The following is a 25937-nucleotide window of genomic DNA, read 5'->3' as shown; positions in this document are numbered from 1 at the left end:
GAAAGGTTCTAAGTGCAATAACTGTAGGACACCTTCAATAGCATGCAATGACTTTCGTGTAATAGTTGTCCAAAGCCTTTCATGTAGGATGCGAGCAGTAATAGAACAGTTAGGGGAGATGACTAATAGCACAATGATAAGCTCGTTGACCTAAATTCAGTTTTTTAAAAATCAGACGGCCTGTTTATTCGGGGTGTAGGGTGGAGTTGAACGATTTACCTATTCTTCTGGTAGTAGCCGATCTTGCAATACCTAGGGAAGGTCTGATGACTTGACCATTATCACCAGTCTTGTTCAGGATGGCTGTTTCTGCTCGCGGCTGTTCGCTCCCATCGATTATCTCCGTTCTGAAGGAGAGGAAAATGTAAGGGGGAAAGGGAGAAACAAATCCAGACTGATGACATATCTCGGCAACGCTTAGCGTTGGTGCAAGAATTCAGTAATGGTGAACATACGGCCTTTTCATAACAAGTCTGCTTGACATCTGGCTGGTATTGCAATTACAAACCTTGGATTTTCAACTTGCCACCCGGGTATAAGGCTGGCATTACAGAACGGCGGCCCATTATAGAAACCGCCCGAATTAATTCCCATCGATTTCAATGCCAGTTTTATGTCGGGCAGCAAGTTCCATCCCCTGGACTTTCCAAACACTAGTTGTGGCTGGAGAGAGTATTCTGAGCTCAGAATATTAACATTATAAGGAAGTACTGGTGGTGACTGAGTGGTGGGCACAATGTGGCGAATTAAGTGTCACAGAAGAAACATTTTGTCAAAAGCGTGATTCATGTTCCATATAAAATCCAAAGAGTTAAAAATGTTAATTGGGTTGAAATATGTGATATTAAGAGGCAAATACTTTTTTTTAAACAAAGACACTAACCCATTTAAAATAATTTAATGCCTATGTTAAATTAGTTGACAAGGTAACTTTATATTAATGTTTGTTGCTAATATTGCACAGCACAGCATCAACTCAAATGAAAAGCTTCTGGTGCACTTGCAGTCTACTAGCATTTTGGATAATAATGGTCATTTTGTTTGCGTACACTCATTTCTGGTTGGCAAACCAGACGTTCCTGTCGACAATACATCCTTAAGCCATTGTCAACGATAAACTAGTACAGGTTGAACCTCTCTTATCCAGAACTCCCTTATCCAGCACCACCCCTTGTCCGGAACCATCGCCGGCCACCGGGTGGCGCATGTTCAGAACTCCGACATGAACAAATTGAAGTCCTTCCTCGCTGCCGACTCCCGCAATTGCTGGCTTGACCCCGCGATCCACCACCCCCACCCCCTCACGATCTCTCTGCCGCACTCCCAGCCCCAAGCCAGCCAACCCCTATATCCTCTTGCTCAGTACCTGTACCGTCCAATTTAACATGACCACCCCTCGTCCGGCAAAATCCCTCATCTTGAACAGGTCAGGTCCTGAGGGTTCCAGATAAGGGAGGTTCAATCTGTACTTGATGCTGCAGTGAAGTAGGGACAGATTTTCAGAACATACTCACAGGTTAGATATTAAGTGACTCTCGTCATCGAGCGAGACTCTTCCACTATCGTACGAAGTGGACACCTCGTTGTTCCCGTCAAAGCTAATTCTTTGTATCAGGTGTTCATCTGATGGAAACATTGTAACAAAGTGCAGTTGGTGAAGATTTAACATGCAAATTATTTACAACTGTATCAGCAGAAATGGGCAAGCTACTACAGCATCTGCTTCTGGTTTGTAGGCCGTGATATTTTGGCCTTTCAAAAACTCGTAATGCTTTGTATTTGCAAAAAGACTAAGTAGATAGGATAAAACATTTTGATTGTGTTACACGCTCAGAATAAGAGGACTAATTCACAATTGATGGGGAAAGACGATTGAAGCCTTCCACGCCATATTAGAGGGGTGCTTAGTAGCTAATATTCAATAATTAATGGTAAAACATAAAGTAATTATCCTCCCCAACAAAATCAAGGAATCATTGGAGTGATTCCATGGTTGGGTGTTCCCAGCGAGGAGCGGTATTGCAGGAAAAGCCGCTCAGGAAATCGTGGGCACGCAGCCTGTCCAGCCATTTTAATGGAAGAACCCTGGTTGCGGGCTCCTCAGTCGGAGCGCCAGATCACACAATCAACTCTCGTGACATCTCTGGATTTTCTTTTACCATTTTCCCACAGAAAGGAGTTGGAAAAAGAGTTTTTTGAAATGCTATTTTTTTGGCCCAGAAATTCCTGCCTCCCGAGTCCGTACGGAGTGTGTACGCACAATGCGCATGCGCTGAAAACCGGCTTTTCCGATCTATCAGGCTCCAGCTTGACAGATCCTCCGTATCTTCACATCCAGGACATTCGCATGGGCAAGATTGCGGTTTTTTTTTTTTTTTAAATAAATTCGTAGCCAATCGTTTCCAATTCTTTGTCAAGTCACAAACGCCAGAGGTCACCCTGCACCAGTCAAGGATCACTCTGCGCCAATGCTCTTAGCCAAAAGGCCTAGAGCCACTGCACCGTTCCTGGAAGTACTGCAATACCAGGTTCGTGCCATGGAGGTGGATGGGTCAGGTCCCCCACACACCTCCGTGGAGGTGGATGGGTCAAGCCATCCCACCCACCTTTACCCATATCTTTCGCAGCAGCTGTCCTGAAAACTCTTGCACCTGATAAAAGCAGGCGCATAGCCAATTTTTACAGCCGTAAGAGTTTTAAAATACACAAAATTATAAAATAAAATTTAAAAAACAAATGTTGTTAAAAACCCTCTCCACTAACGGTAAGTTTATTTTAAACCATAATAATAAAAACTTTAGAAAATCGGGAAACATTTTTTTTTATAATGCATAAATAACTTTAATTTAAATTAATAAAAATATGAGGTGTATTTTTTTCAATTTTTTTATTTGAGTTTTGAGTGTCTGGGGGTGGGGGGTGGTTCTCATTCATAATAATGGGAACTCCAACTTATGAAGTTCCCATTATTATGAATGAGAACATATTTTACCTGGATTGGTTGCCCAGAGCCATGTGACTGCAGCTCCAGCCCTGCGCACGTCCTGACGTGCACGTGCTGCGACACAGTCAGTGGAGACCTCAGGACCGGGAAGTCGCGTGAGCGCAGCAGGAACAGGTAGGTGCGCACCTTTTCTAACTTTTTCCCTCGATCACCCATGGGAAGCAGCCAACCAGGATTTCTGGGCCTTTATTTTAAAAGCAAGTTTTTTTTTTAAAAAGGACCTAGAAGAAAGGCGCTTAATGTGCTAAACCGAAGTTGCTAAATAACAAGCAGTGTGTTAGCCTGTCTAGATATTTGGAAACCATTGTGTGGCAAACCCTTTGATTTCTGTCAGCATGTAAGAGTTAAAACAGATTATCTGGTCATTATCGCATTGCTGTTTGCGGGAGCTTGCTGTGCGCAAATTGGCTGCGTATTTCCACCATTACAGCAGTGACCAAAAGTACTTTATTGACTGTAAAGCGCTTTGGGACGTCCTGAGGTTGTGAAAGGCGCTACAGAAATGCAAGTTCTTTCTTTTACTGCTTCAAGGAGCCCCTGATTCCCCACTCACAAAACTTTGTAACAGTATGAAAGTTTACCTGAAGCGGAGAAGCATTTGTTCCTGACTTGATCGAAGCCGAGGGAGAGGGGCTCATCGTCTGAACTCAGTTGCGTCTCTATTCCGAGGTGGCGGGTTCCTCGGCCTCTCCTTAGCTTCGGAATATTGCTCCCTATAATGGACTGATCATTTAGCAAGTCTGGCCAATTCACCATGCTATCATAGGCAGGCCAGCTCGGCAGGCTGTGGATGAAGATGAAGTTTCAGCAGTCATGTTACAGTAATTGGAACGAAGTCACTTGACTTGCCAACATAAACAATAGCCATCTCCTGGGCTTTAACTTTTTATTTTGAAAAGAAAATGCAGAAGTCCACAAATTAAGAACAAATGTAACTGGGAGTTATAATATTTGCCTCAAGATGCCCTGGGACAGGGAAAGGGAAAATAAAATCAACTTGACCACTGTCCTGCTGAAACATGTGGCTGCATGGAAGCCAGGTTATAACAGGGCAAGATATGGGCCTCGGCTCTGATTCTATCTGTGGACCAACAGTTTGCTGGCGCAAGCTATCTGGGCACTCATGGGACGAAGGATCCCTTAGGTGAGGTGCTGCATACCTGGTGCCACTTTTAGAACAGCACTTCAGCTTGAGAAGAAAAATCAGGGAATCAAAGTATTGATATTTTAAATGCAGACGGTAGTTAATGAAACTATCAGCTTTTATAGATTGCTTTATATCTGTGAGAACAGATGTTAGGAGGTGTACATCATCATCATCATAGGCAGTCCCTCGGGATCGAGGAAGACTTGCTTCCACTCGTAAAATGAGTTCTTAGGTGGCTGAACAGTCCAATACAAGAGTCACAGTCCCTGTCACAGGTGGGACAGAGAGTCGTTGAGAGTAAGGGAGGGTGGGACAGGTTTGCCACACGCTCTTTCCGCTGCCTGCGCTTGATTTCTGCATGCTCTCGGCGATGCGACAGGAATGGTCCAAGGATGCCCATCTCCGAATTAAGCCAGCTGACTGAAACAAAGTGCCGCAGGGGAATCGTGTCCCTCCAAAGCTGAACTGGGTAATCGCAAACTTTTATAGCCAGATCGAAGGGGTGGGGGGGGGGGGGGGGCGGTCTCCAAGCAGGCATTGACTCATGCAAGGGGTATAGTACCACAGCCAATACCTCATCCAAATGGCCATTCTTCATGTGCAAGCTTTAACGCCAGGTGTCTGAAGGCCATTGGGCTACGCCCAATCCTGTCTTCACCTCACATCAGCACGTGCACACTTCCTATCAGTGATCACTACGTGGAGATATAGGGGCCGAAATTCAGCAGCCCACCCACCGCCTGTGGCCAGTGACTGCCATCCACTGCTGCCGACATTCCTCCTGCAGATCCGCCCAGTGCCACTTTGGAGGTGGCCTAGAGCAGGCGGGAGGAGAGAGCCGCCGGGAACTGCTCGCTGACGTCAGCGGACGGCCGAGCGACGCAACTGATCTCCCACCCGCCGAGCTCCCAGATTCCTGTGGGCGGGAGCCGACGGGACTCGGCGGCAGAACGGGGGTGGACCGCTGGCTGGAGGCTAGTCTGTCCCCGCAGGTAAGTTTGATGAACCTGAAAAAAAGGTAAGTGAACATTTAAAAAAAACATTTCAACAGCGACTTACCTGCATGGGGTCCCCTGAAGGTCTTCGGATAGTTTTTTATTTTTTATTGGTGATTTTTTTTTTCAGGTGTTCGACCCTCTGTGGGCCCGACTCCATCCTCGGCGGCACTTGGGCGACAAGCGCCTCTGCTGCCGAGAATGAGACCTCCCACCCGCTGCCGCCCAGATTGGCGACGCACGTCGTCCATTTGCCGCCCACCGACCTTCGAGGGACCTCGGCCATGAATATCCCGCCCAAAGAACCGTCCGGTACCTCGGTGGCCATCGGTGGCATTTTGGGCGGCACTTGGGCGGGTGGAGGCCTTGGTGAAAATTGGTCCCTAAGAGTGTACTTGCTTAAACAAAAAGGACTACAGTACTACAGTGGGATGATGGCAGAGTTGGCTAAAGTAGACTGGAAACACAGACTAAACGGTGGCACAATTGAGGAACAGTGGAGGACTTTTAAGGAGCTCTTTCATAGTGCTCAACAAAAATATATTCCAGTGAAAAAGAAGGGCGGTAAGAGAAGGGATAACCAGCCGTGGATAACCAAGGAAATAAAGGAGAGTATCAAATTAAAAACCAATGCATATAAGGTGGCCAAGGTTAGTGGGAAACTAGAAGATTGGGAAAATTTTAAACAACAGCAAAGAATGACTAAGAAAGCAGTAAAGAAAGGAAAGATAGATTACGAAAGTAAACTTGCGCAAAACATAAAAACAGATAGTAAAAGCTTTTACCAATATATAAAACGGAAAAGAGTGACTAAAGTAAATGTTGGTCCCTTAGAAGATGAGAAGGGGGATTTAATAATGGGAAATGTGGAAATGGCTGAGACCTTAAACAATTATTTTGCTTCGGTCTTCACAGTGGAAGACACAAAAACCTTGCCAAAAATTGCTGGTCACGGGAATGTGGGAAGGGAGGACCTTGAGATAATCACTATCACTAGGGGGGTAGTGCTGGACAGGCTAATGGGACTCAAGGTAGACAAGTCCCCTGGTCCTGATGAAATGCATCCCAGGGTATTAAAAGAGATGGCGGAAGTTATAGCAGATGCATTCGTTATAATCTACCAAAATTCTCTGGACTCTGGGGAGGTACCAGCGGATTGGAAAGCAGCTAATGTAACACCTCTGTTTAAAAAAGGGGGCAGACAAAAGGCAGGTAACTATAGGCCGGTTAGTTTAACATCCGCAGTGGGGAAAATGCTTGAAGCTATCATTGAGGAAGAAATAGCGGGACATCTAGATAGGAATAGCACAATCAAGCAGACGCAACATGGATTCATGAAGGGGAAATCATGTTTAACTAATTTACTGGAATTCTTTGAGGATATAACGAGCATGGTAGATAGAGGTATACCGATGGATGTGGTGTATTTAGATTTCCAAAAGACATTCGATAAGGTGCCACACAAAAGGTTACTGCAGAAGATAAAGGTACGCGGAGTCAGAGGAAATGTATTAGCATGGATAGAGAATTGGCTGGCTAACAGAAAGCAGAGAGTCGGGATAAATGGGTCCTTTTCGGGTTGGAAATCGGTGATTAGTGGTGTGCCACAGGGATCGGTGCTGGGACCACAACTGTTTACAATATACATAGATGACCTGGAAGAGGGGACAGAGTGTAGTGTAACAAAATTTGCAGATGACACAAAAATTAGTGGAAAAGCGGGTTGTGTAGAGGACAGAGGCTGCAAAGAGATTTAGATAGGTTAAGCGAATGGGCTAAGGTTTGGCAGATGGAATACAATGTCGGAAAGTGTGAGGTCATCCACCTTGGAAAAAAAAACAGTAAAAGGGAATATTATTTGAATGGGGAGAAATTACAACATGCTGCAGTGCAGAGGGACCTGGGGGTCCTTGTGCATGAATCCCAAAAGGTTAGTTTGCAGGTGCAGCAGGTAATCAGGAAGGCGAATGGGATGTTGGCCTTCATTGCGAGAGGGATGGAGTACAAAAGCAGGGAGGTCCTGCTGCAACTGTACAGGATATTGGTGAGGCCGCACCTGGAGTACTGCGTGCAGTTTTGGTTAGCTTACTTAAGGAAGGATATACTAGCTTTGGAAGAGGTACAGAGACGATTCACTAGGTTGATTCCGGAGATGAGGGGGTTATCTTATGATGATAGATTGAGTAGACTAGGTCTTTACTCGTTGGAGTTCAGAAGGATGAGGGGTGATCTTATAGAAACATTTAAAATAATGAAAGGGATAGACAAGATAGAGGCAGAGAGGTTGTTTCCACTGGTCGGGGAGACTAGAACTAGGGGGCACAGCCTCAAAATACGGGAGAGCCAATTTAAAACCGAGTTGAGAAGGAATTTCTTCTCCCAGAGGGTTGTGAATCTGTGGAATTCTCTGTCCAAGGAAGCAGTTGAGGCTAGCTCATTGAATGTATTCAAATCACAGATAGATAGATTCTTAACCAATAAGGGAATTAAGGGTTATGGGGAGCGGGCGGGTAAGTGGAGCTGAGTCCACGGACAGATCAGCCATGATCTTGTTGAATGGCGGAGCAGGCTCGAGGGGCTAGATGGCCTACTCCTGTTCCTAATTCTTATGTTCTTATGGGAACTAATCTTCCCGCTAAGCTGCACGGCCGTACAGCAGTCTGGAGGTCCCATGCAGGCCGCTCACCAGCTTCTGCAGGGACGAAACCTGTACTGTAGGAGAATTTGAATGGGCCGCGCAGCTAGTTAAAAGGGACTGCGCACTAAAAAAATAATTCGAGGGAGAATTGGTGGGAACGCTCGCTAATGGCTCAGTGACACAGCTGCCCTTAACAACTGAGCAATACTTTCCTCTAAAGAAATATGATAAAGTTAAAGTTTGTTCTCAAAAGAGAATCTCAAAGAAACTTTTTGCTGATTGCAACCGACATCGAAGTTCTCTTCTTTACTGAAAGAGAAGCAAAGACTAAAAGAACTGAGATGAATAATCGCGGCACACTGACCTCTTTGAAATTATATCGGACTTCAGCTTCTCTTTGTAATCCTGCATTAAAAGAAAATGAATCTTTTTCAAATTAAACAAAAAAAATATGAATTAAAGAATGTTTATCACTGCAGGAGGAAGGGAAAGACCTCTTCGTGGGCACTTTTTGGAGTGCAGTTCACATGCCAACTTGGCATTGGGCCAAAGTGCTTTCAGCTGTGCATCAACACGAAATGCGCCGGGTTCTGATGTCATATGAGCTTGTTAAAGCCAAGCAGTGTGAGACACACTTCAAACAGGGTTATCTTACTGTGATGGCAGTATAACTAGTTGAGTATGAAACAGCACCCAGCTGGTCTATTGGATTGCTCGGGGACTTTCAAGGTCCCACAAACAGCAATGAGATCAGTGACCATATCATCGTTTTTTGTTATGTTGGTTAAGGGATAAATATTGGCCAGGACACCAGGGAGAACTCCTCTGCTCTTCTTCAAAATACTGCCATGGGATCTTTTATGTTCATCTGAGAGGCCAGACAGGGCCTCAGTTTAACGTCTCATCTGAAAGATAGCACCTCCGACAGTGCTGCACTCCCTCAGTACAGCGCTGGAGTGTCAGCCTAGATTATGTGCTCAAGTATCTGGAATGGGACCTGAGCCCACGACCTTCTGACACCTCCTTTAAAGGGTCACAGACTTCATGAAAAACTGTTGGGCAAACCTTTTATTAACGTGTTTACAAACACACAGCGTGATGACATAAATGGCATTGAAATGCATCACTGTGTAAGTAATTTTATGGTAACAAGATTGATACCGAGAAAAAAATGTGCATTTATCGAGCACCTTATCATGTTGTCAAACGTCTGACTGCAATTCGTAGTGTGGGTTGCTGTGACTATTATGTAAATAAATGTTCTGATTTTTTGAGCAAGAAAAGTTTGCGAAACACTTTGCCATGAAGTATTTCATGCGGCTAAACGGGTTAAATTATGGACGGGTTGCATAGACGAGGCTTGTATTTCCTTAAGTATAGAAGATTAAGAGGTGATCTAATTGGAGTGTTTAAATGATTAACGGAATTAATAGAGTAGATAGAGAGAAACTATTTCCTCTGGCGGGGGGAGTCCAGAACAAGGGGACCCAACATTAAAATTATAGCTTGGCAGTTCAGGGGTGGTGTCAGGAGCACTTCTTCACACGAAGGGTAGTGGAAATCTGGGAAACTCTCCTCCAAAAAGCTGTTCAGGCTGGGAGTCAATTGGAAAATTTCAAAACTAAGATTGATAGATTTTTGGTAGGTAAGGGTATTAAGGGTTATGGAACCAAGCTGGAGTTAAGATACAGATCAACCATGTTCTAATTGAATGGCGGAGTAGGCTCGAGGGGCTGAATGACCACCTCCTATTCCTATGAAGACAGTGCCTTCTATAAATGTAAAAGCTCCAAAATTGACTCTTTGGGCATCGGTAGCATCATGGAGTGGCCTCAGGTTGGGTGTTTGTGGATTCAAAAAAAAACCTCTGGCCTCTTGTGCGGCAGTCTAGCAGGGATGGCATCAATTGATTTATCTCCTGTGCAAGGTCATTTGTTGCCGAACACACAGTGGCTAAAGTCTCCGACTTACCTCCTCCACATTGTCTGCAAAGGTCAAAAAGGAGCTGCCTGCTGTTGAGGAATTGATGAAATCCTCAAGTTCCAGCACGTTTGATTCATGGTGACCTGGGTCATTCATAGCTGCCTGTGGGAATAAAAAAATGGTAGGATGTAAACTGAATTGTTCCTAGTCGTTTCTGAAACCTATCCTCTAAAATAACTTCACCGGGTTACTGAAATGTGTTTCTTGACCTACCTATTAATGAGGCTTGTTGTCCAGTAAATGGTTGGTAACTATGGGATGTATTATGTAGTAGCAACTAGGGAATACAACAGCTTTGGTCTGCGACATACTTTCCCGCTAACTGCTGCAGTGATGCAATTAAATATGAACTAAACTAGATAGGTCTTGATGGCTTACAAGTCTTTTGGTTGAAATTATCAGCAGTGGGAATAAAGGATTCAATTTAAGTTTTGTATTGGAGCAGCAGTACATTCTGCTGAACTGTCAAATAACACAATACATCATAAAGATAAATCTTTGGAGGAGATGGTAAATCAAGGCTTTTTCAGTTGGAGGACATGAAAGATTCCGCGGCACTTTACAAAGAAGAGCAAAAGAACCAGAGGAGACATTTTTTTACACAGCGAGTTGTTGTGATCTAGAATGCACTGCCTGAAAGGGTGGAGGAAGCAGATTCAGTCGTAACATTCAAAAGAGTGTTGGATATATACATGAAGGGAGAACATTTACCGAGCTATGAGGAACAGCAAGGGAATGGGATTGATCGGATAGCTCTACCGGCACAGGCACGATGGGCCAAATAGCCTCCTTCTGTACTGTATCAAAATTTCCACGCGGTTTCTCGGCAGTATTGGTCAGTTTGGGCGGAAAACCATTCCGCCGGCAGTTTTGAAATACCGCTGGGGAGGGGACCGCTGGTGAGCACCGTCCATAGTTCGCCACCGCCCGAGTTTTGTCCCAGCAGTGACCTGTAGGTAAGTTTTAAAAAAACGGCCACAATAAACCAGCCGGAGCTGGGCGATAGGTATGAAGCCTTGCAGAAAAAGCTAAGTTCAAGTTTTCTTTTACTTTTTTTTTTAGCAATTATGTGTAAAAGAGTCCTGAGAATGTATTGTTATTATTTTTTGTATTTTGAAAATATTATTTTTAGTGTTTTCCCTCCTCCCAACGCCCAACCCGCAGCCTCGGTCTAAGTTTTAGTAATTACCGCCCAATTAGATTAAGTTCCGCCCAATCGCGGCCCAGGATCGCGTTTTCCGCCGAGGATCGGGGTGTAAGGTCCATTTTTTCCGCCGGGTGGAATTTTTTCCTTTTTTTGTGAAATTTTTTGCCCGCGGTAATCTTAAAATCTTAGTGGTATTTTGGGCGGCAATGCGGCGCTGGTGGATTTTTGGGACATTCTAGTCCTATAATTCCATACTTTTTCGGATTCAGCAGTATCACTTGCTCCCATAGTCAATCTTGATGTATTACTTCTATGAGAGTTGACTCGCACTGTCCTATATCTACTTGTATAATACTGGGACCCAGGCGTAGTACAGTGACATTTCCCTGTGAACGGGTCTCTGTATCTTTTACACATGCACTTATTCAATAACTCTGAAGGTGGGCCAATTTAACACTTGATGAGGCTTGGTCAAAATTCCCCAATCAGCTTTATTCCACAGTGAGGTGAATTCTGTGAGCAATGTTTCGGGTGAGAGTCACATAGTTCAATTGATATAGTTTATCTTTGCATAATGATTATTAATGACTGTGGTGCCAAGCGGATTAAGATCATAGGAAAGCAACTGAATGATACAAACACATTGAGCCCACTCCTTCCACAAGATATGGACAATCCATCCCATGGTGGATTTTATCCTACCTGTGTCATCTCTCGGGGGCAAGTTATGCGTAAGTACACCCTGATCCCCAATGGTACTAAAACAAAAACCCAGAACATTCATCCATCCTCTGTACAATTCATCTGTAACCTGCAGCCCGTTACAGGTACTCCAAGTTCAAGGGCATAGGAGACATCCTATCCTGTGGAGTGTTTGATGCTCTGAATCTGCACCCATCCCTATAGCCATTAATCTCATTCTCGACCAGACGTTTAACCAACTACTTTTTGAAGAGAATCGGCACAACATCAGTCATGTTTGCTGGGAGTTTGATCAGTAAAGGTGACATTGAACTCCAAACTTGGAAGCAATGGGATAAATATTCGCCTTACAGAGAGGTTTACATTCCCAGATGAGGGATGTTTGAGCTTACCCTGCTCCGAGCTTTGCGGAAGAGCAGAATGATGAGTAGATAGACTGGATAGATGATTATACTGGATACAATGCCAGCCGCTACACTCTCTCCACTCAGAGGTACTAGCGTTGAAACCGGAACAGCACTGGGAAAATAAAAAAGTTACAATCATGCAATTATTTGTTTAGCCATCGTGTAAGATCCTTAAATAACCAACTGGCGAAAAAGCCATTTAGGAGTGAAATCAGGATGCACCTTTTCACACAAAGGGTAGTGGAAATCTGGAACTCTCGCCCCTAAAAGGCTGTGGAAGCTGGGTAATAGAAAATGTCAGGAAATATAGTTTTATTAGGCAAGGGTATCAAAGGATATAGAGCAAAGGCAGGTAAATTGAGTTAAAATGCAGATCAGCCATGATCTAACTGAATGGCAGAACAGGCTTGAGGGGCTGAATGGCCTCCTCCTGTTCCTATGCAAACAATCTTGAGATAAACTCCTTTCCTCCCCATCACTATCAACTTAAAGCTTTAACCCTCTTATAACAAGCCGAGGTTTACATGCTACACCTGAGCATAATTTGTTTGTGGAGAAAATTAAAGATTTGCTGCAAATTGATTTAGTCTTGCGCGTGAACCCATCCAGGCGTTTATTGAAAATGGAAATCTCTGCTCTTTTTGATTAATATATCAGTCAAAAATAGTAGGGAAAATTGCCATTTTCATTAATTTTTTTAATATTCGTTCCTGGAATGTGGGCGTCGCTGGCAAGGCCAGCATTTATTGCCCACCCCTAATTGAGTGAGCTGCCTCCTTGAACCACTGCAGTCCTTGTGGTGAAGGTTAGGGTTAGGGTGCAACACAGTGCTGTTAGGGAGAGAGATCCAGGATTTTGACCCAGTGACGATGAAGGAATGGCAATATATTTTCAAGTCAGGATGGTGTGTAACTTGGACGAGAACTAGCAGATGATGGTGTTCCCATGCACCTGCAGCCTTGGCCTTGTAGGTGGTAGAGGTCGCGGTTTTGGGAGGTGCTTCCAAAGAAGCCTTGGCGAGTTGGAACATTTACAAGGATGCTGGGGAAGAATAGTGTTCTACATAAAAGCTCAAGTGTTATAAATCAGTTCTTGCACACTCTGTATTGTAATGAGACCCCCACTTTATTGGCAGGGACATGGCTTCCTGGCATAGTATAGTGTACAGAACTGCTTCTATGCCCCTCTTGTTACCCCAGCCATGACTGAATGAAATGAGAGAGTAGGTGCACTGGAATTAGTTGAAAGATATGCTAGAAATATAGCTGTTTACCACTATGAAAATATGTACCTGGTTAAAAGCCCCATGATATAATGGTAAGCGTTCTGAAACCTGAATCCAGCAAGCCACAGGTTCATGCTGTGAAGCTGTAAAATGGCAGTCAATAAATCTGTCAAGTTGTAGGTTGGCATCATAAACAATGACCATGAAAGCTGCCAGATTGTCTTAAAAACCCAACTGGTTCACTAATTCCTTCAGGGAAGGGAACTGTCGCCTCTACCCAATCTCGCATTGCGTGATTGACTCTTAATGCTCTTTGAAGTGGCCTAGCAAGCCAAAAAAAAATTGCTACGAAGCCATTCAGGCCGGAACCACCACTTCTCAGGGCAATGAAGGAAGGGCCTTTGATTATTTGTACTGTGAAAATGGCCACTGAAGAGATCGCAAAGTCTCTGATTAAAGAATGGACTCAGCTGAGAATATTTTGTGGACTTTATGGGATTTTTCTGAGGGTATTTTTCCCTGTGATGGGATCACCCTGTGCAGAGACCGCATGGCAGTTGGCTGTGACAAAAGAACTGTCAGTCATCCAGAATATGCAAACGCACCTCTCACCTCCATCTCAGATGAGAAGTAGAACAAGGAACCCACTAGCCTGGTCAGCCAAAGAGGAGCCATTTTTTTTTTCCCAACACAAAGACCAAGATATGTCCCAGACTCAGGGCCATTAGTCCAGATACAATTGGGTCTGATGGCCCATCAGTGACTCCTATAAAGACTCTTTTCCACCATTTCGCTACACCCTTCTCCCTCTCGCTCTCGACGTAACAAGAAGTAGTACCAGAGGAGGAAGCTGCAGTTCTGCAGAAGAAGCCGCTGAGACAGAGAACCACATACCCCTCACAGGGTACGGCTCCAGGCAGTGACTTTCCACAGCTCAGCTGAGCGATCGAGACCGACTGTGTGTGGTGGTGAGCATGGTCACGAGTGTCCCAAGCCGGTAACCAGATATCCCAGGCGAGCTGGATGAGGTGTAAGGGCTCAGGGTTTTCTCAGAAGTGAAGTTTTTCGGGGTTATTCTGGGGAGGAAGCTTTGTTTGGTTTAGCCAGGCGAAGGGGCTGCGACTGGCTAATTCGTTGGTAGGGGTGGAGTTAGAATCCACCATAGCAACAAGGGAATTACTGCATGTTGCCAGTCCTCAGTTTTGTACTGTATGTATGTTGTTTGTAACCTGGGTCTTATTCTCCACAGAGACGGTGATTTTCATTTAGTAGTGCATGTTTTAACCAGTGTATGTTAGACTAAATAAATCTAAATATGATTTTTCACCGAATCATTCATGTCCGTGACTTAGTCCATTTGCACTCTGAATAATAATCCCCGGGTATAGGTAAGGCAGGGGCGATTCAAACCATCCATCTAGCAATTGGGCTAGGATCAAAACCGCTTATACCACCATGCTCCATCCTTTGTCTATGATTGGTCCCCTTGGAGGATAAGCCACACCCTGAAGTTTCTCTGGAATGTGTAACTGGAACCGCCCATCCCAAGGTCTCACTGACTTTGCAAATTGTAACTCGATTCACTTTGACTTCCTAAAGCAACAGAGGACAGAGCTCCCCAGAAGACAGCAAGGGCCATCCAAACTGCCTTACCCCAGTCCAAGTGCATCCTCCCTCCCACCGCCCCCCCTCCCCCCACCATAGATGGGGCAGGCATTGTTTACGGATTGTTAACAGGTTTATTGAGTATGAAGTGAATAGTGACAATGTCATGACTTCTGGATATCATCCACTTCAACGATGTCCCTTGAAGGGGATTGGAATAACGTGATCCGTCTTCTCCCCACCTGTGTCTCTCACTCTCCCCCCAGCCTCTCTCACTCTCCCCCAGCGTCTCTCTCTTTCTCTTTCCCCCCAGCCTCTCTCTCTCTCTTCCCCCCAGCCTCTCTCTCTCTCTTCCCCCCAGCCTCTCTCCCTCTCTTCCCCCCAGCCTCTCTCCCTCTCTTCCCCCCAGCCTCTCTCTCTCTCTTCCCCCCAGCCTCTCTCCCTCTCTTCCCCCCAGCCTCTCTCTCTCTCCTCCCCAGTCTCTCTCTCTCTCTCCCTCCCCCCCCCAGACTCTCTCAGTCTCTCCCCCCCAGCCTCTTTCACTCTACCCCCAGCCTCTCTCTCTCCCCCAACTCTCCACCCCTCCACCAGCCGCTGTCTCTCCCCCCCCCCCAGCCTCTCTTTCCCTCCCCCGCCCCCCCCCCCCCTCAGCCTCTCTCTCTTCCCCCCCCCCCCCCCAAACTCTCTCACACTATCGGGCCCACGCCGACCACTCTCGGGCCCAGGGCCGCCGCTATCGGTGAGGGAGCGAGTCGGGGCTTAGCGAGTCCTCAGCGAATGCTGGCGGGGGGGGGGGAAAGAAAAGAGTCAGCGGTGGAGAAACGGAGCGAGTCGGGGGCCTAGCGAGGGCAAGTCCTTGGGGAATCAGCGGCGGAAGATAGTCGGGGCCTCAGCGGAGTCTCGGGACTCAGGTCCTGCTTCTCGGCACCACGTTGAGGGAATAGTTACCGTTAAAATAAAGAAGGATGGATTGTACCTTTTGCTTCTGTCACTTATGATTCCGTACCATGCTGCACCAGCGCAGAAGAAGAGGTATATCATTACAAGGCAGCAGGTGGCCCTCTGGACTCTGGTGAAGCAGCTGCGGGGTGGCCGATCCCAGATTGATAGCCAGATATGGCCCTCCGACAATCCTCTCTGGATTTCCGCAGTGAAGATGCGGGTAAAATCTTTTAGTTTCGCCTCGGCTACACGGGGAAAATACAAATAAAGTTCAGACAGAAACATAGGGGAGTTCCCGACTATGTTAATCACGCCTTAACCTCAGGAATAGCTGGTCAGAGAAAAATAACCCCATGAAAATTGTCCCAAGTTTTCTTCCAATGGCTGAAGGGTCAAGGACCAGAGGGCATCGATTTAAGGTGATTGGGAAAAGAACCAGAGGCGACACGAGGAAAACTTTTTTACGCAACAAGCGGTTAGGATTTGGAATGCACTGCCTGATAGGCTGGTGGATACAGATGCAAAAGTAGCCTTGACCTGTAACATAGTTACAGTTCACTAGTAAACACATTCTAATCTGTGTATCATTGAGTCTGGAGTATGTTGCATAGACTAGACTTATAGGGGCCGAAATTGCCCCTTTCTATAAATCCCATGGCCGACTGAATCAGCGTCCACAGGTCAGCGCGGAATGGCTGTCGCGTCTCCGCGGAGGGGCCGCCATTTTTTAAAATTGCCCTTCCCCAGGTTTGGGGCAGTGGAGGGGCGCCCGTTTGGGCCGCACATTTTCCCGCTGCGGCGTGCACGAAATTGCCCCTTTCCCAGAATTGCCCCTTGGGAAATTGCCCCTTTCCTGGAATTGCCTCACGGGAGTGGCGCCGCCAACGGCCGGTGCCATTGCCAGCTTTTGCTGTCAGTACCCTTTGTGTGGCTTGGCGGCATGGCTGCCCTTAAAGGGGAGGTGGCGTTGCTGGCGACTCCATGCTTTTTTTGTTTGTCGGCCGACTGCCAGGTCGGGCCGACAATTATGGCCGCGGGTTCGGCCGGGCCGCCAACAGGCAGCCTGGCACCCCGCTGGCCTGGCCGAAACCCTCCCTGGTGGCCCAGTGTTTGCCAATGAAGTGGCTGCAGAATTCGTAGCGGCCCTCCCCTTTAACTGAATGAGAGGGACATTGTGACGTGTCAGCACGGCCCCAAGCCAAATTTATTTTTCAAAGATGTAAGTTTCTCCAGTATCTCTGCCCCATGGACTGGGGGAGAGTAAAACATTCAAAAACAGTAGGTGTGCCCAGTTTGGGGCGGGGCTCAATTTCGGTCCCGTATTCCTTTGAGTATAGAAGATTAAGAGGTGATCTAATTGAGGTATTTAAACATAGAAACACAGAAAATAGGTGCAGGAGTAGGCCATTCGGCCCTTCGAGCCTGCACCACCATTCAATAAGATCATGGCTGATCATTCACCTCAGTACCCCTTTCCTGCTTTCTCTCCATACCCCTTGATCCCTTTAGCCGTAAGAGCCATATCTAACTCCCCCTTGAATATATCCAATGAACTGGCATCAACAACTCTCTGTGGTAGGGAATTCCACAGGTTAACAACTCTCTCAGTGAAGAAGTTTCTCCTCATCTCAGTCCTAAATGGCTTACCCCTTATCTTTAGACTGTGACCCCTGATTCTGGACTTCCCCAACATCAGAAATATTCTTCCTGCATCTAACCTGTCCAGTCCTGTCAGAATTTTATATGTTTCTATGAGATCACCTCTCATCTTTCTAAACTCCAGTGAATACAGGCCCAATCTATCCAGTCTCTCCTCATCTGTCAGTCCTGCCATCCCGGGAATCAGTCTGGTGAACCTTCGCTGCACTCCCTCAATAGCAAGAACATCCTTCCTCAGATTAGGAGACCAAAACTGAACTCATTATTCCAGGTGAGGCTTCACTAAGGCCCTGTACAACTGCAGTAAGACCTCCCTGCTCCTATACTCAAATCCCCTAGCGATGAAGGTCAACATACCATTTGCCTTCTTCACCGCCTGCTGTACCTGCATGCCAACTTTCAATGACTGATGAACCATGACACCCAGGTCTCGTTGCACCTCCCCTTTTCCTAATCTGCCGCCATTCAGATAATATTCTGCCTTCGTGTTTTTGCCACCAAAGTGGATAACCTCACATTTATCCACATTATACTGCATCTGCCATGCATTTGCCCACTCACCTAACCTGTCCAAGTCACCCTGCAGCCTCTTAGCATCCTCCTCACAGCTCACACCGCCACCCAGCTTGGTGTCATCTGCAAACTTGCAGATATTACACTCAATTCCTTCATCTAAATCATTACTGTATATTGTAAATAGCTGGGGTCCCAGCACTGAGCCCTGCGGCATCCCACTAGTCACTGCCTGCCATTCTGAAAAGGCCCATTTATCCCAACTCTCTGCTTCCTGTCTGCCAACCAGTTCTCTATCTACGTCAGTACATTACCCCCAATACCATGTGCTTTAATTTTGAACACCAATCTCTTGTGTGGGACCTTGTCAAAAGCCTTTTGAAAGCCCAAATACATCACGTCCACTGGTTCACCCTTGTCCACTCTACCAGTTACATCCTCAAAAAATTCTAGAAGATTTGTCAAGCATGATTTCCCTTTCATAAATCCATGCTGACTTGGACCGATCCTGTCACTGTTTTCCAAATGCACTGCTATTTCATTTTTAATAATTGATTCCAACATTAAGACAATTAAAGGATTTGATTGGGTAGATAGCGGAAACTATTTCCTTTGATGGGGAAATTCCAGAACAATGGGATATAACCTTAAAAGGGGTGATGTCAGGAAGCACTTCTTCACACAAAGGGTAGTGGAAATGTGGAACTCTCTCTCCCAAAAAGCTCTTTGAGGCTGGGGAATCAATTGAAAAATGTCAAAATTGAGATTGATATATTTTTGTTATGTAAGAGTGTTAAGGGATATGGAACAAAGACGTGTAGATGGAGTTAAGATACAGATCGGCAATGGAGGAACAGGCTTGAGGGGCTGAATGGCCTACTTCTGTTCCTATGTTTGGAAGAACCCCATTATCTTATGCTATATTCTGACCTCCACAAGAGGTATGGCCGTGCCAGTGTCGATCTCCCCACCAAACAGACGGACTTACTTGCAGCCAGGACCTCCTTTTCCACTAGTCCTTCATTCCCCTCATTGTCAACAGCCAACCAGTCATTCACCAAAAAGTAATAGCTGTTATTGGTCTGTAAATCCTTAATTATTACATGCTGCAGGTACCATGATGGGGTAAGACCTAGTGAGAAAAAAACAGGGACAGTCAGCATAACGATGGTCAACCTTGGAGTGAGATAAGTAAGTACACCCCGGCCCACTAATAGTACTAACTATTAAGTGTTTTACAGTCTCCGGCTCCGACTTATTCCATGTGGATTCCAACTAAAATTCCACTCTTCATGTTTCCGATTCAACCAATGATTACAGATATCTGCCTGATATTCAGCATCCCTCAAACCACTGCTCTCACGGCCTCCTGAGATCCATGATCAACACCACGGGCCGTCACATGCACGCTCTCAACCTCTCCCTTCAGCAACACCGACTCTCGGTCTTTCAGAGTTGTCCTGATCCGCAGATCCACTTCATCCTTCGCCTCATCCGGTGCTTTAACACAAAACTGTTTTTCTTTCTTTCAGGTGTCAGCTTCAACAACTCTTAGATACCAACGCCCCTCCAGACCCTTCTTCCCCTTCACTTTGTCTGAGCCCATCCCTCCTTCCAATCTCATCCCTTGCCATGTTTTCACTACACCTTTTTACCTTCCCCGCTCTGACCTCGAACACTCCACAGCCTGAGCTGCTGAGAATTTCCAGCATTTTCTGTTTCTATTTCAGGTTTCTAGTGGTTTTTGGTTCGAGTGTTACACTTTTATGTTAAATCACATGCTTTGTATTAACACCCAAGATATGACATTCAGCTATTCTTGTTGGTGACTGGTCAAAATTTCCATTACCTTTATTATCGTGCCAGACACGAATCTTCCAGATGTTGCCAAGGCTGTTATCAGTCGCAATCTGAAATATGTCCACGCTGTTCCTGTGAAAAGCATCCTCATTGTCCAGGTGTCTGTGACCGCTCTTGTCCTCTCTGCCGTACAGGCTGATTCCCACGTGAGATGATGTGCCTGTTGGTTTGTGAAAGGCAACTTAACACAGCACTCTCGTCAACTATTAACTTCACAATTCTTACTTTGATCCAAGCCTGTATAAAGGCTATTCACAGTTCTCGGCAACCCAATCATATGGAGGATATTATTGTTCTTGAGAGGGTACAGAAATAAGCAGCAAAGATCATTGTAGAATTTTAGATACGTGGAACGCCAAAGAAATTGGGCATGTTACTCCACGGAAGAAATGACTTTGATGGTAATCTAACTAAAGTTTCCAACATTGTGAAGGGGATTCAGAAAACTGATGCAAGCAAATTGTTCACTTAGCCAAGGATTCAAATACCAGCGAAATAATGTGGTTGTGGTGTGAGGAGTTTCAGGTGAGAAAGGAAGTCTCAATTTAAAATTCTAATGTCAGCACAGCCCAAGCAGAATATCCTGTATGTGGAACTGGATTCGTTTTCTATGCATTAAGTATTTAACTTCCACCCAAATGCAACAATATCTTTGACAGAGAGAAATACTGGTTAAAAAAACAAAATCCCTCTTGTTGAAAACTCCTAATTAATCTTATTCCATCTTGACATTTACAAATATTTAATCTTGGAGCCTCAATTAGTGAGTGTATACAGGTAGTAATTGGGAAAGGTTTGTTCTGAAACTCAGGACTGTGTAGATAAAATGGGAGACACGAGTCTGTACATAGTAGCTAGATACGGGAGGAGTGTGCTGGGGCTCAAGCACAAGATGTGTGCTCTTACATTTACAAACCCGACAACACAAAGCATACTCGAATGAGCAACTGGGGATGTTATTCGTATCCCATGAGTGAGGAGACTGCATAGTTAGAAGCAATGAAAATCTATCTTATAAACCGCACAGTGGAAGTCTTAATTTTTTAAAAATCTAAACAAAATCATTCACTTCAATGGGTTTCTGTAATGTATGCACCTGGGAGTATGCTCACAGGTTCGCAGAGCTGTCGAGTTGTGAGTGGCTTAGCCAGTCACATGATGTTCGCAAGACTCAATAAAACCCCAGCCAGTTGGGTTCAGGGGGATCCACAATGAGGTAGGTGGTTGTGAGCCTGGTGGATGAACGTAATGTGTAGTGTGATTGTTAAACCTTTTGCTAATAAACCAACTAGTTCTTAATAGCAATGTGTTGCTATGAATTCTTAAGCAAAGAACCCATGAAGCAAATACATTACAGTTTCTAACCTATGTCACTGTTTTGTTTAACAGTTTTTAATGCCACAACCTTGCCACAAGTAGCCTGTTAGAATGTCAAGACCCTTTGGAAAAAAGATAACTACAGTTGAATGCCATATTCTCTCTGGCATGGCTACAGGCTGGCTGCAATTACGGTGCAACACCAAGTCTGCATTCAACACCATGTTATTCCACAGTGACCTATTAAATATCTTTACGCCAATGATAATAGTCTCTGAACTTTTAACTGTTCTGCTCGTAGGGTGTAGTGTAAGCTTGGAGTGTGTTTAGTTTCACCCCACAGTCCTGTGAGGGGGCCTTGCAGCCTTCTTCAGAAGTGATCTGATATTTTGAAAATCAGAAATTTCACCAAAACAATTTGGACTCAAAACCCAAAAGCTTTCCTCTTCTTTGGTGTTCCTTGCCTGCTCCCTAAGGAGTGGGCTCACACAATCGAGAGAAAACTGGTCTGCATTACATTCTAAAAAGTGGATCTCGTAAATGTCACCATTGCAACCAATATTCTTTGGGTTTATTCTGCCTTTGCTTCTGTTATTATTTATGCGTGGGGTCACCAGACAGCAGAGGGCGCCACTGTCAGAGGTCATCGGGCTGTACGCGCGCGTGCGCGGTCACTGGTATATAAACGCGGGTACCATGTCACGCGGGTTACTTTGGGCGCGAATAAAGTTGGATCAGGTTTACACCTGAGGCAGTTTACAGTAACAAATCTTTTGAGTCATTACATTCATTACAGCTTGGATTAATGCTTTATGACACTCCTCAATGCAATGACTCCTTCAGTTTAGAACGACTTAAGAAACGGAAGACATGTGATCATTGAATGAACATCACCACCTCTCACCTGACCCTCTGCCCCATCCTGTTTTCACCAGGATCTCATATTTGTAGAATCCATCCTTTCCACATAGGGGGATGACTCCTACTCGATTGATGTCGATCAGGTCCAACTTCCGAACAATGACGACAGAGACAGCATAGATGACAAAGCAGATGCCACACGTGATGAGGACGATGTAGTTCCTTATAACAGGCGAAGGCTGATCAAAATAACAAGAGAGAGAAGGAAAGTTTATTTTAAGCGTTTTCTTCCCATCACAGGTCTTCATTAACTATTCAAGCAGCATGGAGGCCAAAAGAAAATAATTCCCTTTATGGTTTTGGCGGTGGTGGGGGGGGGGGGGGGGCGGTTGGGGGATGGGGAGAGGAGGGGAGGGAGGGTTCAGCAGGGTGCCACGATTTGTGCACAAAACCCTTAAGCACATAACCTGATAAAAAAGCAACCAAAGGGTGGTGTCATTTTGACTTTGTGAGATAAAACGGGTGATGTCTGATCAGCTGCCTATTATACATCTCTCCCGATTGAAGTCGATGAATCATAGAATGATACAGCACAGAAGGAGGCCATTTGGCCCATCGCGCCTGTGCCAGCTCTTTGCTAGAGTTATCAAATTAATTCCAGTCCCCTGCTCTTTCCCTGTAGCCCTGTAAATCTTTTCCCCTATAAGTATTTATCCAATTCCATTTTGAAAGTTACTATAGATTCTGCTTCCACCAACCTTCCAGAACATCATAACTCTGTGTAAAAATTTTTTTTCCTGATTTACACTATCGCCCAGAGTCAAAATGACCCTCAATTAAGGTTGTCTCTATAATTTAGGAAGGCACAGCTCAAGCAACCTTCCGAGTTGACAGCCCCAATTTGTGCTTTATAATATCTGACAACATACATTTGGGGAGTTTTCATTTGTCTCTCTCTCTGGGCGAGGAGATACTGTTAGCTAATTGTGATCTCCCTTTGCGGAGAAGTCTGTAACTCAAGAGCTCTCTCAGCAACCTGGCTGGGGGGGGGGGGGGGGGGAGGGGGGGAGCTGCTCTCATGAGCAGCTTACAATGACACAATTGCTTTTTAATGGAATAATACCTTTACACAAAGAGTGGTAGGTGGAAATCTGGAAATCATTAAGAATGCTGCGTTGATGAACTGTGCGTTTATTTCTGCCTATCTGTGCTAAGAGAAAATGAATGGCCTCTCTCTTCACTATCTATCTTGTGAATGGAAACCAAAAAGTTAATTATTAGTTTTTTTGGTTCCTTTTCCATTTTGAGCCACATTGTTTGTGCTGTTACAGAAGTTGTTGTCGGAACAAATGTCAAAAACACATTTTTGCTTTTGACTGCATTGACTTAGCGACAAGAGCAACTCTTCCCCCAGTGTTTCCTCCATTACAACAGTGACAACACTCCAAAAGTGGCTGTAAAGAGCTTTGAGACCTCCAGTGGTTGTGAAAGGCGCTATATAAATCCAAGTCTTTTTATCTCTCCAATTTGTAGTTTTCAAAGACATTTAAATCGCAGCCAGTCTCTCTGTTGAGACACACATGTTTCAATCACACAAATACTCATCACGTAGAAGCAACTGTGTAGGAACTGAGGGGGTGAATGGAATCGCAAATCGGGCAGGGTGTAAAACAGGCTGCCACCCAAGACCAATTTCACCCCCTGATAATGTTGGGGAAAAATAAAAAAGACATTAAAGTTCCAGGGGAAGCAGGGTTAATCTGTCTGCCTCTTTCAAGCGCTGATCGGCCTGCCATACATTTACACCATTTAGAAAAAATGTATTTTACTTCAGAAGTCCAGTATTGGTGGGGTTTTCATTTTGGGGGGCGGGGTAAGTTTAGAAGTCAACTTGCTGGAGGTGAAGGGGGGGAGGGGATGGGGGGGGAGGGGGTGGGGCGGGGAGAGCTTCCACCACCGGCCTACCATTTTCCGACCATGGTCTGCGCTTATCTAGAGAGGCTCCCTGCTGGCAGCGGGCCTCCGAACGTTAACCCCCTCTTTAGCTGTACCGCTGAGGAAAACTTAGCTCACGACAGAGAAAGCTGGAGCTCGGAGCAAATGAAACACAGCACTACAGGTAGGAGCTCAGACACCCTCTACACGGCAGCAAAACAAAACCCAGCCACTCAAAGGTAAACACATCATTTCTGTCCATCTTCGATAACCACATGGAAGCCATTTGCTGCAGCTTATTGCATTTTACAGCGACTGATTGATTCTCCCATTCTGTGCCTCGTTAAAACCAGGCGCTGACAGATCAAATACTTTTTGAAAAACATACGTTGAGCCAGTTTGCTCCAAGCCGGCGCTAAGAACAGATCTTACGGTTGATTTAATCGATGCAACAACAATTTGCATTTATATAGCGCCTTCAACATAGTAAAACGTTGCAAGGCTTTTCAAACAAATTTTGACACCAAGTCAGGTTAAGAAAATATTAGGACAGGTGACCAAAAGCTTGGTCAAAGAGATAGGTTTTAAGCAACATCTTGAAGGAGGAAAGAGAGGTGGAGAGGTTTAGGGAAAGAATTCCAACGCATATATATCATAAGAAATGGAAGCAGGAATAAGCCATTCAGCCCCTTGAGCCTGCTCCGCCATTCAATATCATAATTAATCTTCACTTTCAACTCCACTTTCCCGCCCTATCCCCATATCCCTCGATTCCCTTAGTATCCAGAAATCTATCAATCTCAGACTCAACGACTGAGCATCCACAGCCCTCTGGGGTATGGAACTCCAAAGATTGACAACCCTTTGAGCGATGAAAATTGGGGATGTGCAAAGGTACAAACATATTCTGACCATGTATATAAAACAGGCTGTATGGGCTCAATTTTCCCCAATGCTGTTTTTTGGCGTATTGCCAGAGCTACGCCCGTTTTTTTTGGCCCCAACTACTCCAAAAAAATAAGTAACAAGTTTCCCCGTTCTATTTTTTGAAATTGGCGCTGCACAGCCTGTCCTGTAGCTTCGGGGGGGGGGGGGGGGGGTGGAGCCTAATGTCTGCGTCGAAAAAACGATGCTCCCCCTTCTGCACATGCGCGAAAAAAAAGGATGTTTATGATGTGATTGCTATGGGCACGCATGCCCAGTACAGCTCCCGGTCTGCATTCGGCCATTTTTAAAGAGCCAGTTGTGTGTGAGAACTTTAATTCTCATGGAAAAATCGGAGCTGCAATACAAGATGCAACGCGGCGCAAGGACCAAGAATTTCTTACAGGATGAAGTGGAGGTACTGGTTACTGTGATTGAGGGCAGATGGCAGGAGCTGGGCACCAGCAGAGGTCACATAACAGTTTCACCAAAAGAAATGAAGAAACGCTGGAACCAACTTGCACAAGATTACTGTGCAATGGTGACCACCCCGAGGTCTGGAGGGCAGTGCAAAAAGAAGTGGCAGGACCCTGGTCAAGTAGTGTAAGTAATATTTTCATTTATTCAATGGCAGTGCAATTGTAAATGTGACCAGCTGTATATGTCCCACCCAACAGAAAGACACCCTCCCTAAAAAGTTATGTTTTCATCTTTGCAGAGGAAGGTGGCACAACAACAAGCTGGGCCCACACTCGAGGGAGAAGGTAAATCCTGCAAATTCCACAGTCTGGCTTTGCTAAATGTTAAGTACTGCGTGGACTAGCCATGCTTCGGTTCATGGGGATGTCTCTGTCAGCTACGCTTCGGTTGATGCAATGTGCTATAATTCATTGTGATCCTTCAAATCAGCCTGATGCCTGCGCTGTGTGAGCCTACTCATGCCACCCACCCTGCCCCCTCCTCTGCTGCTAGCCCTTTGTGTGTTCTGTTATATTTTGCAGAACTTGAGGCCAACCCTGATGATGCAGAAGATTCAGACGCGGACGAGCCTGAAGAGAACATCTTCAATCCCA

At 45.4% G+C, this 25937-nt stretch overlaps 1 protein-coding gene across 1 annotated transcript in view; it reads right to left on the bottom strand.

Moving 5' to 3' along the window:
* The window catches only part of pkd1a (polycystic kidney disease 1a), a 191551-nt gene that overhangs the window by 28696 nt on the left and 136918 nt on the right, over positions 1-25937 (bottom strand). The window contains exons 27-36 of the mRNA XM_070901126.1: positions 22049-22244; positions 19817-19987; positions 18956-19099; positions 15830-16040; positions 12009-12135; positions 9756-9869; positions 8149-8189; positions 3586-3788; positions 1515-1623; positions 220-347 (exon numbers count right to left, since the gene is read on the bottom strand). Coding sequence (XP_070757227.1) covers positions 220-347; positions 1515-1623; positions 3586-3788; positions 8149-8189; positions 9756-9869; positions 12009-12135; positions 15830-16040; positions 18956-19099; positions 19817-19987; positions 22049-22244 — 1444 coding nt within the window. The remainder of the gene's footprint in view (positions 1-219; positions 348-1514; positions 1624-3585; positions 3789-8148; positions 8190-9755; positions 9870-12008; positions 12136-15829; positions 16041-18955; positions 19100-19816; positions 19988-22048; positions 22245-25937) is intronic.

The sequence above is a fragment of the Pristiophorus japonicus genome, chromosome 15 (assembly GCF_044704955.1).
Source record: "Pristiophorus japonicus isolate sPriJap1 chromosome 15, sPriJap1.hap1, whole genome shotgun sequence".
Taxonomy (NCBI): Eukaryota; Metazoa; Chordata; class Chondrichthyes; family Pristiophoridae; genus Pristiophorus; species Pristiophorus japonicus.
Note: the sequence above shows the minus strand (reverse complement) of the source record. Positions and strands in the feature narration are given on the sequence as shown.